At 42.9% G+C, this 22532-nt stretch overlaps 1 protein-coding gene across 2 annotated transcripts in view; it reads right to left on the bottom strand.

Moving 5' to 3' along the window:
• Positions 1-18446, bottom strand: part of LOC139408641 (regulator of G-protein signaling 3-like) — a 206015-nt gene extending 187569 nt beyond the window's left edge. The window contains exons 1-2 of one of the 2 annotated variants that reach the window (XM_071152789.1): positions 18421-18446; positions 15540-15607 (exon numbers count right to left, since the gene is read on the bottom strand). In XM_071152789.1, the coding sequence (XP_071008890.1) occupies positions 15540-15607; positions 18421-18428 (76 nt within the window). In that variant the 5' untranslated portion in view covers positions 18429-18446. Of the gene's footprint in view, positions 1-6555; positions 6706-15539; positions 15608-18420 lie in introns of those variants that run through there. The other variant, XM_071152791.1, reaches the window with a different exon arrangement.
• Positions 18447-22532: the final 4086 nt, after the last annotated feature.

Raw genomic sequence — 22532 nt, 5'->3', positions numbered from 1 at the left:
TGCCCCAGCTGCGCATCCAGGCTGCTCAAACGTTGTCTATGTTTGGCAGCACATACCTGTGTGAACAACTGTTTTCTTTGATGAACCTGAACAAAACATCACACAGAAGTCGACTTACTGCTGAACACCTCCACTCAATTCTGAGGATTTCTTCAGCTCAGAGCCTTACCCCGAACATTGATGAACTTGTGGAAAAGATGGGACACCACCAAGTATCACCCTCAACCTCAAACAAGTGAACATTACTGTGCAATCACATATTTAGAGTTTTTACTCAGTTCAAGTTTAAAAGTTAAAATGTAATATTTGTTTTCACTGCATGTTACTTCTCCTTAAACAAAGTGTTGTTTTTGATTAATAGATTTTTGCACTTTATTTTTTTGTATTTCAATCCAATTATATTTTAAAAATATTTCAGTTGAGTGGATGATAGAAAATTGCTATTATTGTTTTTTCTTTGAAGTAAATTTAGCCCACTTTTGCTAAAATAGAAAATATAGTCTACTGATGGTGCCTTGAATACCGGTTTCTTTCATTTAATGTTCATGTTATGGGGATATTTATATAAAGGAAATTTGTCTTTTGTGTCTGTTGAAAATTAAAGATTACTGACAGAGCCATAAGAAAATATTGCTTTATTTATCTGATCATATTGTAATATATTTGTTAGGTTTTCAGTAGGTTCAATTAGGTTCACTAGACTATATGCGTCATTTAAAAATTTTTCAATGAACATTCGAACAGTCCGGCCCTCGTCTTGTAGCTGATTTTTTTATTTGGCCCTCCGTCCATTTGACTTTGACACCCCTGGTCTAACCCATTGTCGAACTGTCTAACCCATTGTCGAACTGTCTAACCCATTGCCCAACTGTCTAACCCATTGCCCAACTGTCTAACCATTTGTCTAACTATCTAACCCATTGGCTAACTGTCTAACCCATTTTCTAACTGTCTAACCCACTTCTGTATTAGAATGACCAAAAAGGTGTTGTGGTGGATCTCTCTCACTCCCCGAGAAGTTCTTAAATTAGCCTTTCAAATGCAAGGCCGTATCCCAGTCAATTATGCTAACTGTCTGGCCCATGTTGATGTGCACTCCTTTTGGAAGGGAATGGAAGAGCAGTGGTCTTGCACGCCGTGCGTCACACTCAGAGCAGAGCATGCTAGGTTGAGAGGGAGGCTGTGCAACACTATGTCTGTAGTCCAATTAGAGAGCAGCAGAGACCCAATCTCAGTCCTACTGATGTTATGAGCCTATTGTGGGACTCTAATAGCGAGGCTTGCTAGTATGACTCTACACGGGCTAGAAACCTTGCATCTGCAGTGTATTTGGTCTTAGATTTGCATCAAAGTTTGAAACCTTTTTGTTACTCACATAGCTGCTCTCAGGTAGCCTAATTCTTCATTTGAATAATCCTATTAGTAGTATTCATTGCCAGAGACACACACATAACAGCAGTGTCAGAGATCATGCTGGCTCTCTCAGATGACCCTGGCTCACCTCACTGTAAGCAAAGCATTCACGGAGGCCATTTAAAAAAATAAATAAAATCCCCTTTTTCTCCCCAATTTCGTAGTATCCAATTGTTAGTATTTACTATCTTGTCTCATTGCTACAACTCCCGTACGGGCTCGGGAGAGACGAAGGTCGAAAGCCATGCGTTCTCCGAAACACAACCTAACCAAGAGGCACTGCTTCTTACACAGCGCGCATCCAACCCGGAAGCCAGCAGCACCAGTGTGTCGGAGGAAACACCATGTACCTGGCGACCTGGTTAGCATGCACTGCACCTGGCCTGCCACAGGAGTCGGTAGTGTGCGATGAGACAAGGATATATCCCTACTGTCCAAACCCTCCCTAACCCGGACGACGCTAGGCCAATTGTGCGTCGTCCCACGGACCTCCCGGTCTCTGCCGGCTGCGACAGAGCCTGGGCTTGAACCCAGAGTCTCTGGTGGCACAGCTAGCGCTGCGATGCAGTGCCCTAGACCACGGCGCCACCCGGGAGGCCCCTACGGAGGCCATTTTAACGTGGGTGGCTGTCCCTTTACAAACCTGATGTAGCCTATCATTTAGTCATTTAGTCATGAAATTCTAAATCACAGCTGAAATGTCTGAACCCTTTCCTCTGATGTCTGCCGGAGCTCTTCAGGGTGACAGACTGGGGACATTCATTGCGGTTAAGTTCAAAGCGCTGTGGGAGTGACAAACTGGGGTCAGAAACCATGTTTTCCTTCCTCTCTTTCACTCTTCACTCTTTCACTCTATCTCTGTACATTTCCCTCTCTCTGTGTGTTCACTAGTCTGACTGGGCATGGCAAAAAAGTGTTTTAATTGTGTGACCTTATTTTAAGGCATGAGACAAACTAAATGAACACAACCCTTATCTGAAATTGCAGCCATAAGTGACGCCAATCATGCATCGCTCCCTCTATCTCTCTGCTTTTATTTAACAGCACGATTAACATCAAGAGCCTCCATTCAGCCAGCTCTTTTGTCATCTCCCATATTCTCCCAGAAAATTGACTTTTAGTCTTCTGATAACACACTTCAGTTCTCTTCCTTATATAACAAACAGAGAGCCAGGCTTATGTCAATTGGATCCCAATTTCCATATTGCTTGTTGTGTGGACATAGGCTGTTGTCTTTGTTGGTTCTGTTGCCTAGAAGGCACTGTGTGGCTAGAGCAAGTTAGTGGTTCTATTCTATTGTATTGTATTCTATTTTATTATATTATGTCAGGCTAACAGCTGTGTTGTGTGAACAGTGCAGATTGGCAGATGCAACAGGGCTGTTACCCATCCTGCCCCTGGGGCTTTGCATTCAGATGGGTCGTGGACTGTTCTCTCTGCTTCCGAACGGCAAGCGGTACAGTCTGACACCAACAGGCTCCTGAACAGCTTCTATCCCCAAGCCATAAGACTGCTGAATAGATAACTAAATAGCTACACGGACTAGTTGAGTTGACAATTTTATACATGTTTTACACTGTCTCTATGCACATTCACAGGGCCCTACACACTCATGCCCCCTGATACTCTAACACACACAACCACACACTTCATAATTTGCTCACACACACACATACATTTATACTGAAGCTACACACCCACACGCCCACTAACATACAATCTTCACATACGCTGCTGCTACTCTGTTTATCAAATATGCCTAGTAACCCCTATACATACAGTGCATTCGAAAAGTATTTAGACCCCTTGACTTTTTCAACATTGTTATGTTACAGCCTTATTCTAAAATAGATTAAATCTTTTTTTTCCCTCATCAATCTACACACAATACCCCATAATGACACAGCAAAAACAGGTTTTTAGAAATGATGGCAAATGTCAATTTTTTTTTTTAATGAAATATCATATTTACTTAAATATTAAGACTCTTTACTCAGTACTTTGTTGAAGCACCTTTGGTAGCGATTACAGCCTTGAGTCTTCTTGGGTATGATGCTACAAGCTTGGCACACCTGTATTTGGAGAGATTCTCCCATTCTTCTCTGCAGATCCTCTCAAGCTCTGTCATGTTGGATGGAGAGCGTCGTTGCACAGGTATTTTCAGGTCTCTCCAGAGATGTTCGATCGGATTCAAGTCCGAGCTCTGGCTGGGCCATTCAAGGACATTCAGAGACCACTCCTGCATTGTTTTTGCTATGTGCTTAGGGTCGTTGTCCTGTTGGAAGGTGAACCTTCACCCCAGTCTGAGGTCTTGAGCACTCTGGATCAGGTTTCCATCAAGGATCTCTCTGTTCTTTGCTCTGTTCATCTTTCCCTCGATCCTGACTAGTCTCCCAGTCCCTGCTGCTGAAAAACATCCCCACATCATGATGCTGCCACCACCATGCTTCACCGTAGGGATGGTGCCAGGTTTCCTCAAGACTTGACGCTTGGCATTCAGACCAAAGTGTTCTATCTCGGTTTCATCAGACCAGATACATTTCATTTTTGTTTTTCATGGTCCGAGAGTGCTTTAGGTGCCTTTTGGCAAACTTCAAGCAAGCTGTCATGTGCCTTTTTACTGAGGAGTGGATTCCGTCTGGCCACTCTACCATAAAGGCCTGATTGGTGGAGTGCTGCAGAGATGGTTGTCCTTATGGAAGGTTTTCCCATCTCCACAGAGGAACTCTGGAGCTCTGTCAGAGTGACCATTGGGTTCTTGGTCACCTCCCTGACCAAGGCCCTTCTCAGCTGATTGTTCAGTTTGGCCAGGCGGCCAGCTCTAGGAAGATTCTTGATAGTTCCGAACTTCTTCCATTTAAGAATGATGGTTACTGTATTCTTGGGGATCCTCAATGCTGCTGAAAGTTTTTGGTACCCTTCCCCAGATCTGTGCCTCGACAAAATTCTGTCTTGGACTTAAAACTTAAAACTTGAAGCTAGGCCAAATTGATCAGTTGCATGGTACACTGACCAACATTACACCGCTGTAGGGAGCATGCCCAACACATCTGCTCCACTTCCTCCTTTAGCTTCACTGGACAAATATACTGTAGCCTTCCTGGGTGTAATTGGACAACAAGGTCTGAACCATTCTGGTCAGTAATTGGAGTATCGCTGGTTCAAGCCCCACTCCTGTTCTTGTTCCTAGATCGCTTTGTTATCACTGGGATGCTCTCAGAGAATGGCCTGAAGATATGATTTTAAAAACCAAATGTATCATATAAGCATTAGTTGTAACCTGTCATGTCAACCTGAATGTGTGATAAAAAATACTTTCTATTAATTTCTTATACAACTAATGATGTGTAAGAGATTGCAAAGGAGATGGATGAAAGATAAGCGTTAATGAGTGAGAGAGAGGGTGAGAGAGAAAGGGAGAGCGAGAGATAAAGGGATTGAGAATGAGAGAAAAAAGAACAGGACATGGATGAGAGTGGTATTGTGGGAGAGAAAAGTGGGTGAGATTAAGAAAGATAAGGAGAGGAAGGCTACAATAGACATAGATGTAAATGAATTGGATTTTCCCAGTCCCATGTCCATGTTTCTGGTTAGGACAAACAGAGTTTAGTTGACCTACATTGACCCAGATGCCAACAGCACAGGAGAGAATCAGCACTGATGTGGGATGCACACATGCACACACACATGCACACACACACAACAGACACCCACAGGCTTTGATATGAAGAGTCACACACTGTTTCACACACGGTGCACACACACCTCTACCTATCTCTACCTTGCACATTCTTCCACTGCAAATCTACCATTCCAATGTTTTCCTTGCTATATTGTATTTGCTTTGCCACCATGGCCTTTTTTTGCCTTTACCTCCCTTATCTCACCTCATTTGCTCACATTGTATATAGACTTATATTTGACTGTATGTTTGTTTTACTCCATGTGTAACTCTGAGTTGTTGTATGTGTCGAACTGCTTTGATTTATCTTGGCCAGGTCGCAATTGTAAATGAGAACTTGTTTACCTTGCCTACCTGGTTAAATAAAGGTGAAATAAAATAAAATAAATAAATAAAATATGTTCTCATGTTCTGAGCAAGGAACTTAAACGTTAGCTTTCTTACATAGCACATATTGCACTTTTACTTTCTTCTCCAAAACTTTGGTTTTGCATTATTTAAACCAAATTGAACATGTTTCATTATTTATTTGAGGCTAAATTGATTTTATTGATATATTATATTAAGTTAAAATAAGTGTTCATTCAGTATTTTTCTATTACATTATTACAAATACATTTAAAAAATCGGCCGATTAATCTGTATCTGCTTTTTTGGTCCTCCAATAATTGGTATCGGTATCGGTGTTGAAAAATCATAATCAGCCGAACTCTAGTCTGGTCTGCATTTAATATCTTAACTTATGTTCAACCTTTGTTAAGATCGATTCAGATGTGAATAATAAAGAATAATAAAAATATGTTTTTTTGTAGAAGGCTGTGTGTAGCTCCTACTGTCATGTGGCTATAGAAATTAGCTTTGTGGCCTATCCTTACTCTAACACTGTAGCTTTTAGATTAATTTCAGTCCATCAGCTTCAGAATGAAGGAACGTTTTCCCATCTCACCCCTAGGCATGGGTCTGAGCAGCCTCATGCCATTGTCAGAACACAAATACTTTCTAACCAGCACTAAAAGTCTGAAGTGACAGCTGCCCCAGTTCTTATCAGACAGCCATTATATACAGAATATAAACACACACACACACACACCATTCCTAAAACTAGTTGCAAATTGCATGAGACAATCTGAGTTTAGTCAAGCATGGCAAATGAGCGTGATTACTATTTCATTGGGTCAATCTCAATCTGAGAGGATGACATGCAAATATTAATTACACAAGGCATACCATTACAATGTAATTAAATAATGCATCAAAGGTGTGTGTCTCTCACTCACTCACTCACTCACTCACTCACTCACTCACTCACTCACTCAGAAAAGAGAGTGAGAGAGAGAGACAACCGAAAGACAGAGAGGAGACAATGAACACTAAAACCTGCTAATTAAGCGCTTCTATCTTTCTACATCTCAAACAACAACACTATACTGTACTTCTGAGTGCACAAAGGCAACACTCACCTACTCCAGGCTGCTCAGGGGGCAGGCACTCAAAAGCATAACTCGTTTATAGTCCACCAGCACCAAGGTGAAAGAGCATAGACGGGTGAGAGAGAGGGAACAGTCACTCTTCTCCACAGAAAACAAGAAAATATGTACAGTGTGGAGGAAAGAATGAAAGTAAACAGCAGCGTGTGTGAAGCTCTGCAGTTTCACTCCAGCACACAGTACAAACACAGAGCTGTTTGCAACCCCTCAGAAGCCGACTGCTTGTCCAGCCCCCTCCTCCCTCCCTACCTCCCTCCACACTTCGCTCTCCCTGACTCCCTTAATCCCCATTTCTCCCCACACCCCTCACCCCACCTCCCGACCCAGAATGCCAAGGCCCCTTTAGATAGCCCCAGCTGCGAGCCCGGTACAGTCCGCACACACTCTTACACACACACATATAACACACACACACACACACACTCGACTCAGTGGAGGTCTGCTGGACAGATACAGATACACGATAGACATATATGTGCACTCATCTGAGCTCCCCTGAATATACCATCGTATATTTAAACCCTCATACACTGCATGCAGTACACATGTACTATAGCACACGCAGATGTAGAATGGCTCGATGCTCCACTGACCGGTGGTGTGTTATTGGATTTGTTGGGGATGGGAGCACACTCTCAGGTGCTTGGTCTTCCCCAGCTCCTCCCCCCAGTAGGTAATACCAGCCGCTGACCTCCTACAGCAGCCCACAGAACAACCGCACTGTTAGTCAGGAAGAGAGAGGAAGGGAAGAGAACAGGAATATTTGCATTTGAAGCATTTGAATGCAAGCACACACACACACACTACACACACTGTACAGTGCAGCAACTAGCCTTGGTCTTCCTCCATCCAGTGAGAGTGGAGAATGCAGTGTTCTCTGTACTGGTGTCTTCTCACTGTCCATTATTGAGATGGTTCTAAGCTGCAGTCTGAGCTCTTTCCTACTAAATAGATGTGATTCTGTGGACTGTAACAACAATCGCTGGGAAAAGCATCTTATCTGAGTGGACAAATTTATGCAGGCTGTGGGGCGAGGGGGAGAGACGATGGAGAGAGGGGGAGTGGGGGAGGGGAGACATGTACTGTAACCCCTGACTATTATGATGCCCATTAGACAAACAGAAACCAGAGGGAGGGGAAAGGGAAGAGAGAGAGGAGGGGGATATATATAGAGAGAGAGAGATGGGACGAGGGAAGGGATGAGAGAGATAAGGGGGGATAGATGAAGCAGAATAAAGCCAAGGAGTTGTGGAGGATGACAGTAGAAGGAGGGACCTGAGAGATGAACTGGAGAACTCCCAGTGACTCAATGCTTAATCTCCTCATTAGCAAATTGAGCCAATTAAATATTATTTGGGCTAAATGCTAGAGAGGAAGAAACTATTTGTGTAGACCGAGTTTGAGGTAAATGCCAGGAAAGGCTTACTTTGTATGGGAAATAGGCTAAATATGTGTGTGTGAGTGTGTTTGTGTGTGTGTGTGCATATTCTGTATATAATGTGTGTGTGTTGCGACCATTGTTCTCACAGCTCGCATTACAGGAATAGAATAAATATGCAGGGACCGCAGAGCAAACAAATGATGACTACCTAAATGTCAAAAGTGGTCTTTTTTATATGGGTCTGAATCTTAAAATACATAGAATCCTTTCAGTTATCTGGCATACCTCATGAATAAAACACATTGCACTGACCATTGCATCAGAGGCCTAGGTGTGTTTGAGTAAGCATACGACTCGGTAAGTAGTAAAGTATAGTGGGAACCTGTCTGCTTTAGATATCCATGAGAAACAACAGGAGTCAAATCAATAGTCTAAGAGTTTCCTCCCCTTATCTCGTTTCCATTTGCTTGTCTACTATCATGTATTGTCTGTGCAGATGAAGTAGAGGAGACAAGGAGAGGAAGCCACTATAGACTAATGCAAGACACCCAGTGAGAGCCACAGACCTCCCTGCCTTTGGGAGTTTTTATATACAGTACTGTTTGGGCACAGGGGGGTGGGAGACAGTTGGATAAGTTAAGAGTGAATAATTAAACAGGGAGGTGAAAGAGGAAGAGCTAAGAAAAAACTCTGAGGGAAACCCCAACAGGAGTCTACTTTTAGTTTTAGTAACTCCTCTGGTGGAGACACTGAACTTTAGATCTGACACCTCAACTATGGTGACCACATGTCCCGGATTGTGCGAGACAGTCCCGCATTTTGGCCCTTTGTCCAGTGTCCCGCAATCAAACAATCATGTCCCGCATTTTATCAGCAAATTCAAACACCACTTAATGTATTTAGCAAAAAAGGTAGATTTTATAAAAATAAATATATGATAAGGATGAGGTACTGGTGATGTTAAACACTTCTCCAATCGTTTTTGAGATCTGATATTCTGAGCAGAGCAAGACGAGACATAGGCCAATATCATGTCATAGGCCAATCTTCAACCAGTCTGCACTGGAGTACATTCACCTCTCTCACAGAAGGAAAAACATTGTTATCTGCATTGATTTCTACTTGTGCATTACAGCTTGTTCTCACATGCTGTGTACTTAAAAGTAACAGTTCTTGCTATAGCTATTGAGTTTGTCTCTTTGCCCAACAGTACCCTAACAGCGACTAGGTTTGTCATGGATTAGTCAAATACAAACTGCTTTGAGGTCAGTACTGATCTTTTGTAACACCAGAATAACTGCTTTATGTGAGGGCCGTACTAATATTTTGTAACACCAGAATAACTGCTATATGTGAGGGCCGTACTAATATTTTGTAACACTGGAATAACTGCTATATGTGAGGGCCGTACTGATCTTTTGTAACACCAGAATAACTGCTTTATGTGAGGGCCGTACTGATCTTTTGTAACACCAGAATAACTGCTTTATGTGAGGGCCGTACTAATATTTTGTAACACCAGAATAACTGCTATATGTGAGGGCCGTACTGATCTTTTGTAACACCAGAATAACTGCTTTATGTGAGGGCCGTACTGATCTTTTGTAACACCAGAATAACTGCTTTATGTGAGGGCCGTACTGATCTTTTGTAACACCAGAATAACTGCTTTATGTGAGGGCCGTACTGATCTTTTGTAACACCATAATAACTGCTTTATGTGAGGGCCGTACTGATATTTTGTAACACCAGAATAACTGCTTTATGTGAGGGCTGTACTGATCTTTTGTAACACCAGAATAACTGCTTTATGTGAGGGCTGTACTGATATTTTGTAACACCAGAATAACTGCTTTATGTGAGGGCTGTACTGATCTTTTGTAACACCAGAATAACTGCTTTATGTGAGGGCCGTACTGATCTTTTGTAACACCAGAATAACTGCTATATGTGAGGGCCGTACTAATATTTTGTAACACTGGAATAACTGCTATATGTGAGGGCCGTACTGATCTTTTGTAACACCAGAATAACTGCTTTATGTGAGGGCCGTACTGATCTTTTGTAACACCAGAATAACTGCTTTATGTGAGGGCCGTACTAATATTTTGTAACACCAGAATAACTGCTATATGTGAGGGCCGTACTGATCTTTTGTAACACCAGAATAACTGCTTTATGTGAGGGCTGTACTGATCTTTTGTAACACCAGAATAACTGCTTTATGTGAGGGCCGTACTGATCTTTTGTAACACCAGAATAACTGCTTTATGTGAGGGCCGTACTGATCTTTTGTAACACCAGAATAACTGCTTTATGTGAGGGCCGTACTGATCTTTTGCAACACCAGAAGGACTGCTTTATGTGAGGGCCGTACTGATCTTTTGTAACACCAGAATAACTGCTTTATGTGAGGGCCGTACTGATATTTTGTAACACCAGAAGGACTGCTATATGTGAGGGCCGTACTGATCTTTTGCAACACCAGAAGGACTGCTTTATGTGAGGGCCGTACTGATCTTTTGTAACACCAGAATAACTGCTTTATGTGAGGGCCGTACTGATCTTTTGCAACACCAGAAGGACTGCTTTATGTGAGGGCCGTACTGATCTTTTGTAACACCAGAATAACTGCTTTATGTGAGGGCCGTACTGATATTTTGTAACACCAGAAGGACTGCTACGAGGGCGGAGGAGATGTGTTCAAATCAAAGTGTGTTGGTCGGGTACAAGCGAAACACTGGTGTTTCTAACTCCAACAGTGCAGTAATATCTAGCAATACACACATAATCTAAAAAGTAAAAAGGAAGAAATGAAGACATAACAGAATGAGCAATGTCAGAGTCAGGAATAGAGTAGTTCCTCCTTTATTTTTTTTATTTATTTTATTTTTGTTTTTTGAATTTTACCCCTTTTTCTCCCCAATTTCGTAGTATCCAATTGTTGTAGTAGCTACTATCTTGTCTCATCGCTACAACTCCCGTACGGGCTCGGGAGAGACGAAGGTTGAAAGTCATGCGTCCTCCGATACACAACCAGCCAAGCCGCTGCTTCTTTAACACAGCGCACATCCAACCCGGAAGCCAGCCGCACCAATGCGCCGGAGGAAACACCGTGCACCTGGCCACCTTGGCTAGCGTACACTGCGCCCAGCCCGCCACAGGAGTCGCTGGTGCGCGATGAGACAAGGACACCCCTACCGACCAAGCCCTCCCTAACCCGGGCGACGCTAGGCCAATTGTGCGTCGCCCCACAGACCTCCCGGTCGCGGCCGGTTACGACAGAGCCTGGGCGCGAACCCAGGACTCTGATGGCACAGCTGGCGCTGCAGTACAGCGCCCTTAACCACTGCGCCACCCGGGAGGCCCCAGTAGTTCCTCCTTTAAAAGTTGCGAGCTTACACCGCAGGATTTAGAGGTACCCAGCATCACAGCCTCATTGCTCCAGACCACCACAAGGGGGAGTTAGAGCACTCATTATGCATTTGGGTCCCAAGGTTTTTATATGACCAATCATAATGAATTTGACGTGAACCACCGGTCGGTCCCTGGTGACTTTCTTCAAAGATGGCTGACAAAACATTATGGTGGAAGCAAATTGAAGAAATTATAACGTCATAATGAGTCAAGCAAAAAATGTACAATTGAGAGGAATATGTCAGTAAATGTGCATTTAATTTACGAAAATCACTATTTAGCAAGTTATTTTCAGTCATATCCAATACCAGGTGTATCAAACTCCATTCTTTGAATGATGCTGTGTCTGCATGTATGTATTACAATTCTACACTTCAACAGTGTTTACCACTCCTGCTCCTGGGACATCAATGATTACACATTGTAACTATGCAATAGACTAGAAAAATGATTTAAGAAAAGGCTGATTTGTAATTCATATATACAGATTAAAAAACAGTACATCCTGCCAGCACGCCCACAAGCGAGCCACTCAGGCGGAGAATGACGCGTGGAAGAGAGCGAGGAACGAGATGGGAGTAACAATCCAGGCTATTTGCTCTGAGACCTGCATAATAATGTATTGAAACAAGCAGGGAGCCCGTTTTGAACCCTCAAGTCCAGCACGCTATCGACTGTGCCCAAATGTATTAATTAATATATACAGTACCAGTCAAAAGTTTGGACACACCTACTCATTAAAATGTTTTTTCTTGATTGTTTTTTTCTACATTGTAGAATAATAGTGAAGACATCAAAACAATGAAATAACACATATGGAATCATGTAGTAACCAAAAAAGTGTTAAACAAATCAAAATATATTTTATATTTGAGAGTCTTCAAAGTAGCTTCGCTGTCACCTGGAATGCTTTTCCAACAGACTTGAAGGAGTTCCCACATATGCTGAGCACTTGTTGCCTACTTTTCCTTCACTCTGCGGTCCAACTCATCCCAAACGGGTTGAAGTCGGGTGATTGTGGAGGCAAGGTCATCAGATGCAACACTCCATCACTCTCCTTCTTGGTCAAATAGCCCTTACACAGCGTGGAGGTGTGTTGGGTCATTGTCCCCACTAAGCGCAAACCAGATGGGATGGAACACCCCCACACCATCACACCTCCTCCTCCATGCTCCACGGTGGAACAACACATGCTGAGATCATCCGTTCACCTACTCTGCGTCTCGCAAAGGACTCATCAGACCAAAGGACAGATTTCCACTGGTCTAATTGCTCATGTATTTTGGCCCAAGCCAGTCTCTTCTTCTTATTGGTGTTCTTTAGTAGTGGTTTCTTTGCAGCAATTCGACCATGAAGGCCTGATTCACACAGTCTCCTCTGAACAGTTGATGTTGAGATGTGTCTGTTACTTGAACTCTGTGAAGCATTTATTTGGGCTGCAATTTCTGAGGCTGGTAACTCTAATGAACTTATTCTCTGCAGCAGAGGATACGTTTTTTTTATTTCATCCATTTTAGAATAAGGCTGTAATGTAACAAATTGTGGAAAAAGTCAAGGGGTCTGAATACTTTCCGAAGGCACTATATAATGTGGGTAAAACAGAATGTAAACATTTAGGAATTCCGATGGGCCTTCACGCTTTTTACCTTGAATTAGTCCTTTTGGAAGTTTTTCTTGGTAAGCCCTTCTCAGTATGTAAACATTATTAAAGTGACCAGTGTTCAATGACTCTGTGTACATAGGGCAGCAGTCTCTAAGGTGCAGGGTGGTAGCCGGCTAGTAACGGTGACTAAGGTTCATGGCAGGGTATTGGGCAGAGGCTGGCTAGTGGTGACTGTTAAAACAGTCTAATGGCCTAGAGATAGAGGCTGTTAATCAGTCTCTTGGTCCCAGCTTTGATGCACCTGTACTGTCTCCGCCTTCTAGATGGTAGCGAGGTGAACATGCCCTGGTTCTGGTGGCTGAGGTCCATGATGATCTTCTTGTCACTGTCTGTGTGAAGGGACCATTTCAGGTCCTCATTGATGTGCACACCAAGGACCCTCTCCACTGTGACCCTGTCGATGTGGATGGGGGCATGTCCATGTGGATGGGGGTGTGTCCATGTGGATGTGGGCATGGGCGTGCTCTCTCTGCCGTTTCTTGTAGTCCACAATCAGCTCCTTCGTTTTGTTGACTTTGAGGGGGAGGTTCTTTTCCTAGGAGTACAGGAGGCGGCTGAGCACGCACCACTGTGTGGCCCCCGTGTTGACAATCAGCGTGGAGGAGGTGTTGTTGCGTACCTTCACCACTTGGTGTAAGTCCATCAAGAAGTCCAAGACCCAGTTGCACAGAGACACCAGAAGAACTGCTGTACTGTAAATGTGCTGTAGCCATAGACGAATATGGCTGTACCACTAGACTAGAGGGATTGAGGTAAAGTAGGCTTTCTGAGGGCAGTAGTGATGTGTTGTAACACCCAAGGCCCCATGGTTGTTTCCTGTGGCCACGGCTGCTCACTCACTCTGGACTAAACAGTTATTTCCATGGTCCGAGACACACACACACACTCAGAGAGAGGGAGAAAGATAATTACTGAGTGACCCTTTTATACTAAGGTGGAGTAAGGACTGAAGGGTTACAGTGGTGTGTGGAGGGTTACAGTGGTATGTAGAGGTTTACAGTGGTATGTAGAGGGTTACAGCGGTATGTAGAGGGTTACAGTGGTATGTAGAGGGTTACAGTGGTATGTAGAGGGTTACAGTGGTGTGTAGAAGGTTACAGTGGTGTGTAGAGGGTTACAGTGGTATGTGGAGGGTTACAGTCGTATGTAGAGGGTTACAGTGGTATGTAGAGGGTTACAGTGGTATGTAGAGGGTTACAGTGGTGTGTAGAGGGTTACAGTGGTATGTGAAGGGTTACAGTTGTATGTAGAGGATTACAGTGGTATGTAGAGGGTTACAGTAGTATGTGGAGGGTTACAGTGGTATGTGAAAGGTTACAGTGGTATGTAGAGGATTACAGTGGTATGTGGAGGGTTACAGTGGTATGTGAAGGGTTACAGTGGTATGTTGAAGGTTACAGTGGTATGTGGAAGGTTACAGTGGTATGTAGAGGGTTACAGTGGTATGTGGAGGGTTACAGTGGTATTTAGAGGGTTACGGTGGTATGTGGATGGTTACATTGGTATGTGGAGGGTTACAGTGGTATGTAGAGGGTTACAGTGGTATGTGGAGGGTTACAGTGGTGTGTAGAGGGTTACAGTGGTATGTAGAGGGTTACAGTGGTATGTGGAGGGTTACAGTGGTATGTGAAGGGTTACAGTGGTATGTAGAGGATTACAGTGGTATGTGGAGGGTTACAGTGGTATGTGAAGGGTTACAGTGGTATGTTGAAGGTTACAGTGGTATGTGGAAGGTTACAGTGGTATGTAGAGGGTTACAGTGGTGTGTAGAAGGTTACAGTGGTATGTAGAGGATTACAGTGGTATGTAGAGGGTTACAGTGGTAAGTGGAGGGTTACAGTGGTATTTAGAGGGTTATAGTGGTATGTAGAGGGTTACAGTGGTATGTGAAGGGTTACAGTGGTATGTGGAGGGTTACAGTGGTATGTGGGAGGTTACAGTGGTATGTAGAGGGTTACAGTGGTATGTAGAGGGTTACAGTGGTATGTGAAGGGTTACAGTGGTATGTGGAGGGTTACAGTGGTATGTAGAGGGTTACAGTGGTGTGTAGAAGGTTACAGTGGTATGTAGAGGGTTACAGTGGTATGTGGAGGGTTACAGTGGTATGTGGAGGGTTACAGTGGTATGTGAAGGGTTACAGTGGTATGTGGAAGGTTACAGGGGTTTGTAGAGGGTTACAGTGGTATGTAGAGGGTTACATTGGTATGTGAAGGGTTACAGTGGTATGTAGAGGGTTACAGTGGTATGTGAAGGGTTACAGTGGTATGTGAAGGGTTACAGTGGTATGTAGAGGGTTACAGTGGTTTGTAGAGGGTTACAGTGGTATGTGAAGGGTTACAGTGGTATGTGAAGGGTTACAGTGGTATGTGGAAGGTTACAGTGGTTTGTAGAGGGTTACAGTGGTATGTAGAGGGTTACAGTGGTATGTGGAGGGTTACAGTGGTATGTGAAGGGTTTACAGTGGAGAGTAGAATGTATGAAGAACAACAAACTCACCTTCTGTGGGTCCATGAGGGAACGCATTCCAAAACTCATACACCCCAGCAGCCCACTCCTCCTGCAGACTGACAGACAGAGAGAGAGAGAGAGAGAGAGAGAGAGAGAGAGAGAGAGAGAGAGAGAAATAGATCAATTAAATCCATGGTCAAATTATATGGTTCTCTTCCTCACGGGCAGCAATCTTGTCCATTGGCTAGCAATTGAATTCCTTACCCCTGCTGTGATACACGGGTTTAATCATCAACGCTACTGCACCCCACCCAGACAATTCTAGTTCACACAGATGCCGATGGGGATGATAAAGCACACAACACCCCACTTCGCTCATAGTACCACACCCAGGGGTACTCATACAAACTGTATCCCACCCAGAGCGGTCCACACAGACAATAACATTAACTGTTATCTGATAAGCAACAGGGTCATCATCATTAAATCATCACAACCTCATCATGTTTCCTATAGGGAAAATATGAGCAGTAGGGAGATTCCATGTTGTTGTGTCATATTTTGCAACCTGTTATAAAATGTGCCAGCCACAGTGTTGGAACTGTAGGTGTAGTATTGCAGACAGGTACTGTGCTAAATATGCTGAGGTGTGAGAGTAGTGCTGAACTGGCACTGGTACTGTTGACTTATTTAACAGGCTCTGTGTCTGAGATAATAGGGATTTAAAAACTGTTATCCTTAGAGACACATTGCCTTAAAGACAGAGGGAGAAAATCGGAGTGGTGTGTCGTGCTTCTGGAAGAGTGCAGGTTTTATATCCCGTTTTTAGACACGTACTGTCACTCACACTCTTTATTTGTATTCCTCTTTCTCTCTCTCTCTTACACACACACACACACACGGGCACACATACTATAAAGGTGGAGAAGTGTTTGGCAATCGGTTTGTGCACTGACTAACTAACCAAGCATGTTCTTTTCCAATAGAGTCATTCCATGTACTGTAATTTCAGCAAGCCATGACACCCACCATTACAGATTGTTCTGAAATTGTTTCTGTAGTTAGAAACAGATACAGGTAAGATTAGCATTCCTGCAACATTATTTTGTTGAAATGTCATTTGATCTCTGAGAAATTAAGCTAATTGATTGCACCCAAATTAGCCATTTGGATTTATATGATTCACATAATATTTAATCAATATAGTACATAACATCTGATTTACACCAAACATCTTCCTACAATTGAGTAAGACATGATGTATCCAATAAATGGTCAAAAGCCACCAACGGACCCCCCACACCCCATGCCAATCCCACCCCAACAACCAGTATACAGTATCAGTTCACTATGTCTGACAAGTAGTATGGAGTTGTGGCTTGGAGTATTGCTTCTTCATCCATTTGAATGTATTCCCTGTGAAACTGTTGATTCCCCCCCACCACCAATGCATAGAAATTAGCCTTTGAAGTCACATTTGCTGGTCTATTGTGTCTGTTAAATCGATCACAACAACTCTGGCTAGAAAACCAAAAGCTTTTGCAAATTATGAAAATAAATTCAAGCCAGTCCTCCATGAAAACAATCCAGTTTGTCCTTCTCTTAGCAACCTAATGCTTCAACCCAACTCTACTTGAATTATCCAACAAATCCAACAGCTCTGAGAGGGCTATCCCTATGGTTCAATTCTAATATAAAGACTTTTCCTACAAGCTCAATTTTGATGGAGAAATGTGCTAGTGACTAAAACTATAATAAAATAATGCAATTATTAACCATTGAAGGCAGTCATAAAATTACTAGAAAACGTCTCTATATGTAATGTGATTAGTGACATTTACCATTAAACCCAACCCAATACCATTACCATTACGATTGCAAAACACTATACAGTGTATGTTTGGTCCATTGAAGACCATCAAACTGATGTAGCTTAATGGCTTGCTTGTTCACATGGAATGGTCTAACTAATACAGACCTTTTTTCAAAGATAATAAATCAAGCACAGAGAGGCCATTTCCTAGACACAGATTACGCCTAAAAGAAGGACAAACTGAATTGCTTTCATGGAGGACTGGCTTGAATTGTGAGGATGACCACACAATACATTTTATGATGAGCAAAAGCTATTGGTTTTCTATCCAAAGTCGCAAAGAAAATGTTGTGATCCATTTAATAAACACAATGTGTGTGTGTGTGTGTGTGTGTGTGTGTGTGTCTACTGTGATGTCCTCACATGCTGCATCCATTGCAGCCAGCAGGGTCATCTGTGTGTGTGGCTGACGATCGTACACCTTCCACCTCCATGCTGAAAATAACTCCTCAATTGGGTTAAGGAATGGTGAATAAGGTGGGAGGAATTCTATGAGCATCCTTGGGTGGGTCACAAACCATTGCCTTATGATGTTTGATCGATGGAAACTCACATTATCACAAATGACTACATACTTTGGCAAATCCTCTCTAAACAGACCCCTCTCATCATCAGGGATGAGAGCCCTGTAGAGAGTCTCTAAAATGTTGAGTAGATGCTGGGTGTTGTATGGCCCTATAAGGGGGATATGGGTTAGGACACCATGCTCCGAAATAGCAGCACACATGGTGATATTTCCTCACCGTTGGCCTGGCAAATCCACAGTAGCTCTGTGAGGATGATATTCCGACCCCTCCTTCTGCATTTGGTCAGGTTGAAGCCAGCCTCATCCACGTATACAAGGTTGTGAGAGGGTTCACTTGATTCCAACTCCATTATACGCTATATCCCAGAACACACAGTTGAATTTGTTTTGGTAAGGAAGAGTGACATAAAATGTATGTATATATTGCATGTTCCTTCCACAGCAATGGAAACGTGTGTCGTTTATGCTTACTGTACTATGTATCACTATAAAATGTTGCTGTGAAGTAGTTACATAGATATATGTTTTACCTGTACATACTGGTACCGTAGCTCCTTAACTCTGTCCTCATTCCTTTGGAATGGTACACGGTACAGCTGTTTCATACTCATCTGGTTTCTATGCAGCACCTTGTCGATGGTTGAGATGCTAACCGTATGGATGTTTTCAAAGACATCGTTGTCTTCTATAATGGTCCTTTGTATTTCCCGGAGTCTCATGGCATTGTTTGCTAGGACCATGGTGCAAATAGCCCCCTCCTGTTGAGGTGTGAAAAGGCGTCCTCTGCCACCGGTTTGAGGTAATCTTGCAGTCCTATGTGGGGAAAAATGCAGTGATGCATCGCACACTTTCACATAGACAAAAACTATGCGAACACACATTTTACTGTAAAACATACAGGTGGGTGCATGTAAGGTGCAGTATGTATCTGTATAGAGTATATTTCTGTATGCTGTGAAATACAAGTGGACTACTGTAATATGAAGCATTGTAGGAAGTACAGTGCCTTGCGAAAGTATTCGGCCCCCTTGAACTTTGCGACCTTTTGCCACATTTCAGGCTTCAAACATAAAGATATGAAACTGTATTTTTTTGTGAAGAATCAACAACAAGTGGGACACAATCACGAAGTGGAACAACATTTATTGGATATTTCAAACTTTTTTAACAAATCAAAAACTGAAAAATTGGGCGTGCAAAATTATTCAGCCCCTTTACTTTCAGTGCAGCAAACTCTCTCCAGAAGTTCAGTGAGGATCTCTGAATGATCCAATGTTGACCTAAATGACTAATGATGATAAATACAATCCACCTGTGTGTAATCAAGTCTCCGTATAAATGCACCTGCACTGTGATAGTCTCAGAGGTCCGTTAAAAGCGCAGAGAGCATCATGAAGAACAAGGAACACACCAGGCAGGTCCGAGATACTGTTGTGAAGAAGTTTAAAGCCGGATTTGGATACAACAATATTTCCCAAGCTTTAAACATCCCAAGGAGCACTGTGCAAGCGATAATATTGAAATGGAAGGAGTATCAGACCACTGCAAATCTACTAAGACCTGGCCGTTCCTCTAAACTTTCAGCTCATACAAGGAGAAGACTGATCAGAGATGCAGCCAAGAGGCCCATGATCACTCTGGATGAACTGCAGAGATCTACAGCTGAGGTGGGAGACTCTTTCCATAGGACAACAATCAGTCGTATATTGCACAAATCTGGCCTTTATGGAAGAGTGGCAAGAAGAAAGCCATTTCTTAAAGATATCCATAAAAAGTGTCGTTTAAAGTTTGCCACAAGCCACCTGGGAGACACACCAAACATGTGGAAGAAGGTGCTCTGGTCAGATGAAACCAAAATTGAACTTTTTGGCAACAATGCAAAACGTTATGTTTGGCGTAAAAGCAACACAGCTCATCACCCTGAACACACCATCCCCACTGTCAAACATGGTGGTGGCAGCATCATGGTTTGGGCCTGCTTTTCTTCAGCAGGGACAGGGAAAATGGTTAAAATTGATGGGAAGATGGATGGAGCCAAATACAGGACCATTCTGGAAGAAAACCTGATGGAGTCTGCAAAAGACCTGAGACTGGGACGAAGATTTGTCTTCCAACAAGACAATGATCCAAAACATAAAGCAAAATCTACAATGGAATGGTTCAAAAATAAAAATATCCAGGTGTTAGAATGGCCAAGTCAAAGTCCAGACCTGAATCCAATCGAGAATCTGTGGAAAGAACTGAAAACTGCTGTTCACAAATGCTCTCCATCCAACCTCACTGAGCTCGAGCTGTTTTGCAAGGAGGAATGGGAAAAAATGTCAGTCTCTCGATGTGCAAAACTGATAGAGACATACCCCAAGCGACTTACAGCTGTAATCGCAGCAAAAGGTGGCGCTACAAAGTATTAACTTAAGGGGGCTGAATAATTTTGCACGCCCAATTTTTCAGTTTTTGATTTGTTAAAAAAGTTTGAAATAGTCAATAAATGTCGTTCCACTTCATGATTGTGTCCCACTTGTTGTTGATTCTTCACAAAAAAATACAGTTTTATATCTTTATGTTTGAAGCCTGAAATGTGGCAAAAGGTAGCAAAGTTCAAGGGGGCCGAATACATTCGCAAGGCACTGTATATAGTATACTGCTTATATACAGTAACAGTGCACTGTACATTGGTGGACATACCTGTTCTCTCTTCGAAATGTTTGAACTATTGAGGACACGGTTGATCTCCCAATATTTGGCTGCACCCTTCGACCCGCCTCAGCCATTGTAAGGCCATGACTGACAACGTGGTCTACAATAGTGGCCCTTATGTCATCAGATATGCGCCTATTTCCTCTTCTGCCTCTTCCTCTGTTTTGCCTTCCACCACGCATCCTTGCACCTCTGACACAAGCTGACACTTGTACATTATCAATTGCAATTTGTTCAAAGGAATAAGAAATGGCTTTAATGATGTGCACAAGTGACTAGATGATTTGGAATTTGTACAAGTAGTATCAAGAGTTGCACTTTTGATCTAAGAAATGCACCAAAGCGAATTTTTAAGGTTAGGGTTAAGTTCAGGCATTTACTCCAAATTCTAGAAGTTAGGCGTTAACTCCGAATGGTTAAGGTAAGGGTTAAGGTTTGGGATAGGCTTGAAACAAAAATCTATAAAACAACATTCTCTTGTTGTTTTCAAACTTGCAACCTTTGGAATCAGAGGCAGATGCTTACACCCATCCACAACACCAGCAAAAACAAAACCTACTTGAGGGTAACAGCTCTCACTGTTGCCCCTAGTGGCCAGTTTCCACGTAATCTCCCGACGTCCTCAGACATGGATGGATGTCTAATACTGACTTGTATCCCGGTTGACCTGGCTGCTCTGTTATTCAGTGAACATATTGTACACATGTATGGTGAGAGGTTAGGGCAACGGGAGAAGTAGAATTAAGCCATTTCATATCAGAAGGATCACAGTATAGCTGGGGACACATTACATTGAGGAGATATGTTCTGGAAACCCAGTGAGACTTCAAACCCATCGATCCCGCTTCAAAGCAATGCTGTCACTGTGTGTATGTGCGTATGCGTGTGCATGGGTGCCTGTGTGTTTGTGTTTGTGTGTGTGCGATTGCAAGAAAAGGCGTCTGAAAGGTGAGAGGCGTGTGGGAGACAACCAAGAAACTTAACAGGAGTTGTGGCCTGAAACAAAATGTTTCACCTCGAAAAAATGGTTTGTGTTTCCTATCTGCTGCCCAGTTTAGCGAGGCGGGCAGACAGAGTACTGAATAACTCAAGGCCTAAGTTCTGAGAGCTTAAACAGCTGTGTGTGTGTGTGTGTGCGTGTCCATGTATCTGACAGAGGCAGCACAAACACACACACAGTCTGGCTTCTGACTTGAGCTGGGTTGACATGTTCCCTTTGTGTTTTCCCTTCAGGCTGCTGAGGGGCTTTCCACCACAGCAACACAAGGGAAAACACAGAAACAGAGAGAGAGGAGAGCTAGATGCCAATTCAAAATAGCTGGAAAGAAAGACAGAAACCATTCAGAAACACCACTAAGATACGCATAAAGAAATTCACAATTGTCATACTAAGCCCAATTTGTATTCTATATTCTACGAATGAAATGTATATTAAATAACCTACCATATAAGTTGCACACTATTAAACCCATTGAACATTGTTTAAAGAAGACAACTGTTTATACTGTATGTATGTGGAGGAGGTGACAACATAGAGCCTGCTGATTGGAGGATGATATCCTAGTACGTTTGTGACTAGAGGGAGTACAGCAACGACCAAAAGTGACTTTTCGTAGCAGGTTAGAAGAGCACTTCAGCTAACCCTAACCCTTTTCCTAATCTTAACCTAAGTCTCCTAACCTGCCCCGTTAATTATCCTAACCTGCTGCATACATTTTCCTAACCTGTTATGAAAAATAAGACTATCTGTCGTAGCTGTACGCACTCTAGTCAGAACCTCCTGGTACTCACCATGAACGATAAGGAGTCCATCCTCTGGGATGAATGACAGCTTCAGTTGACCTATGGGCAGAGAGCAGACAAGAAACGATTCCTAATGATTAGGTCAAACATGTACACCCATGTACAACTCTGTTAGCTTCCTCTAGTCTAGTCCAGAACAATA

Source organism: Oncorhynchus clarkii, chromosome 5 (genome assembly GCF_045791955.1).
Source record: "Oncorhynchus clarkii lewisi isolate Uvic-CL-2024 chromosome 5, UVic_Ocla_1.0, whole genome shotgun sequence".
In the NCBI taxonomy this organism is placed as follows: domain Eukaryota; kingdom Metazoa; phylum Chordata; class Actinopteri; order Salmoniformes; family Salmonidae; genus Oncorhynchus; species Oncorhynchus clarkii.
Note: the sequence above shows the minus strand (reverse complement) of the source record. Positions and strands in the feature narration are given on the sequence as shown.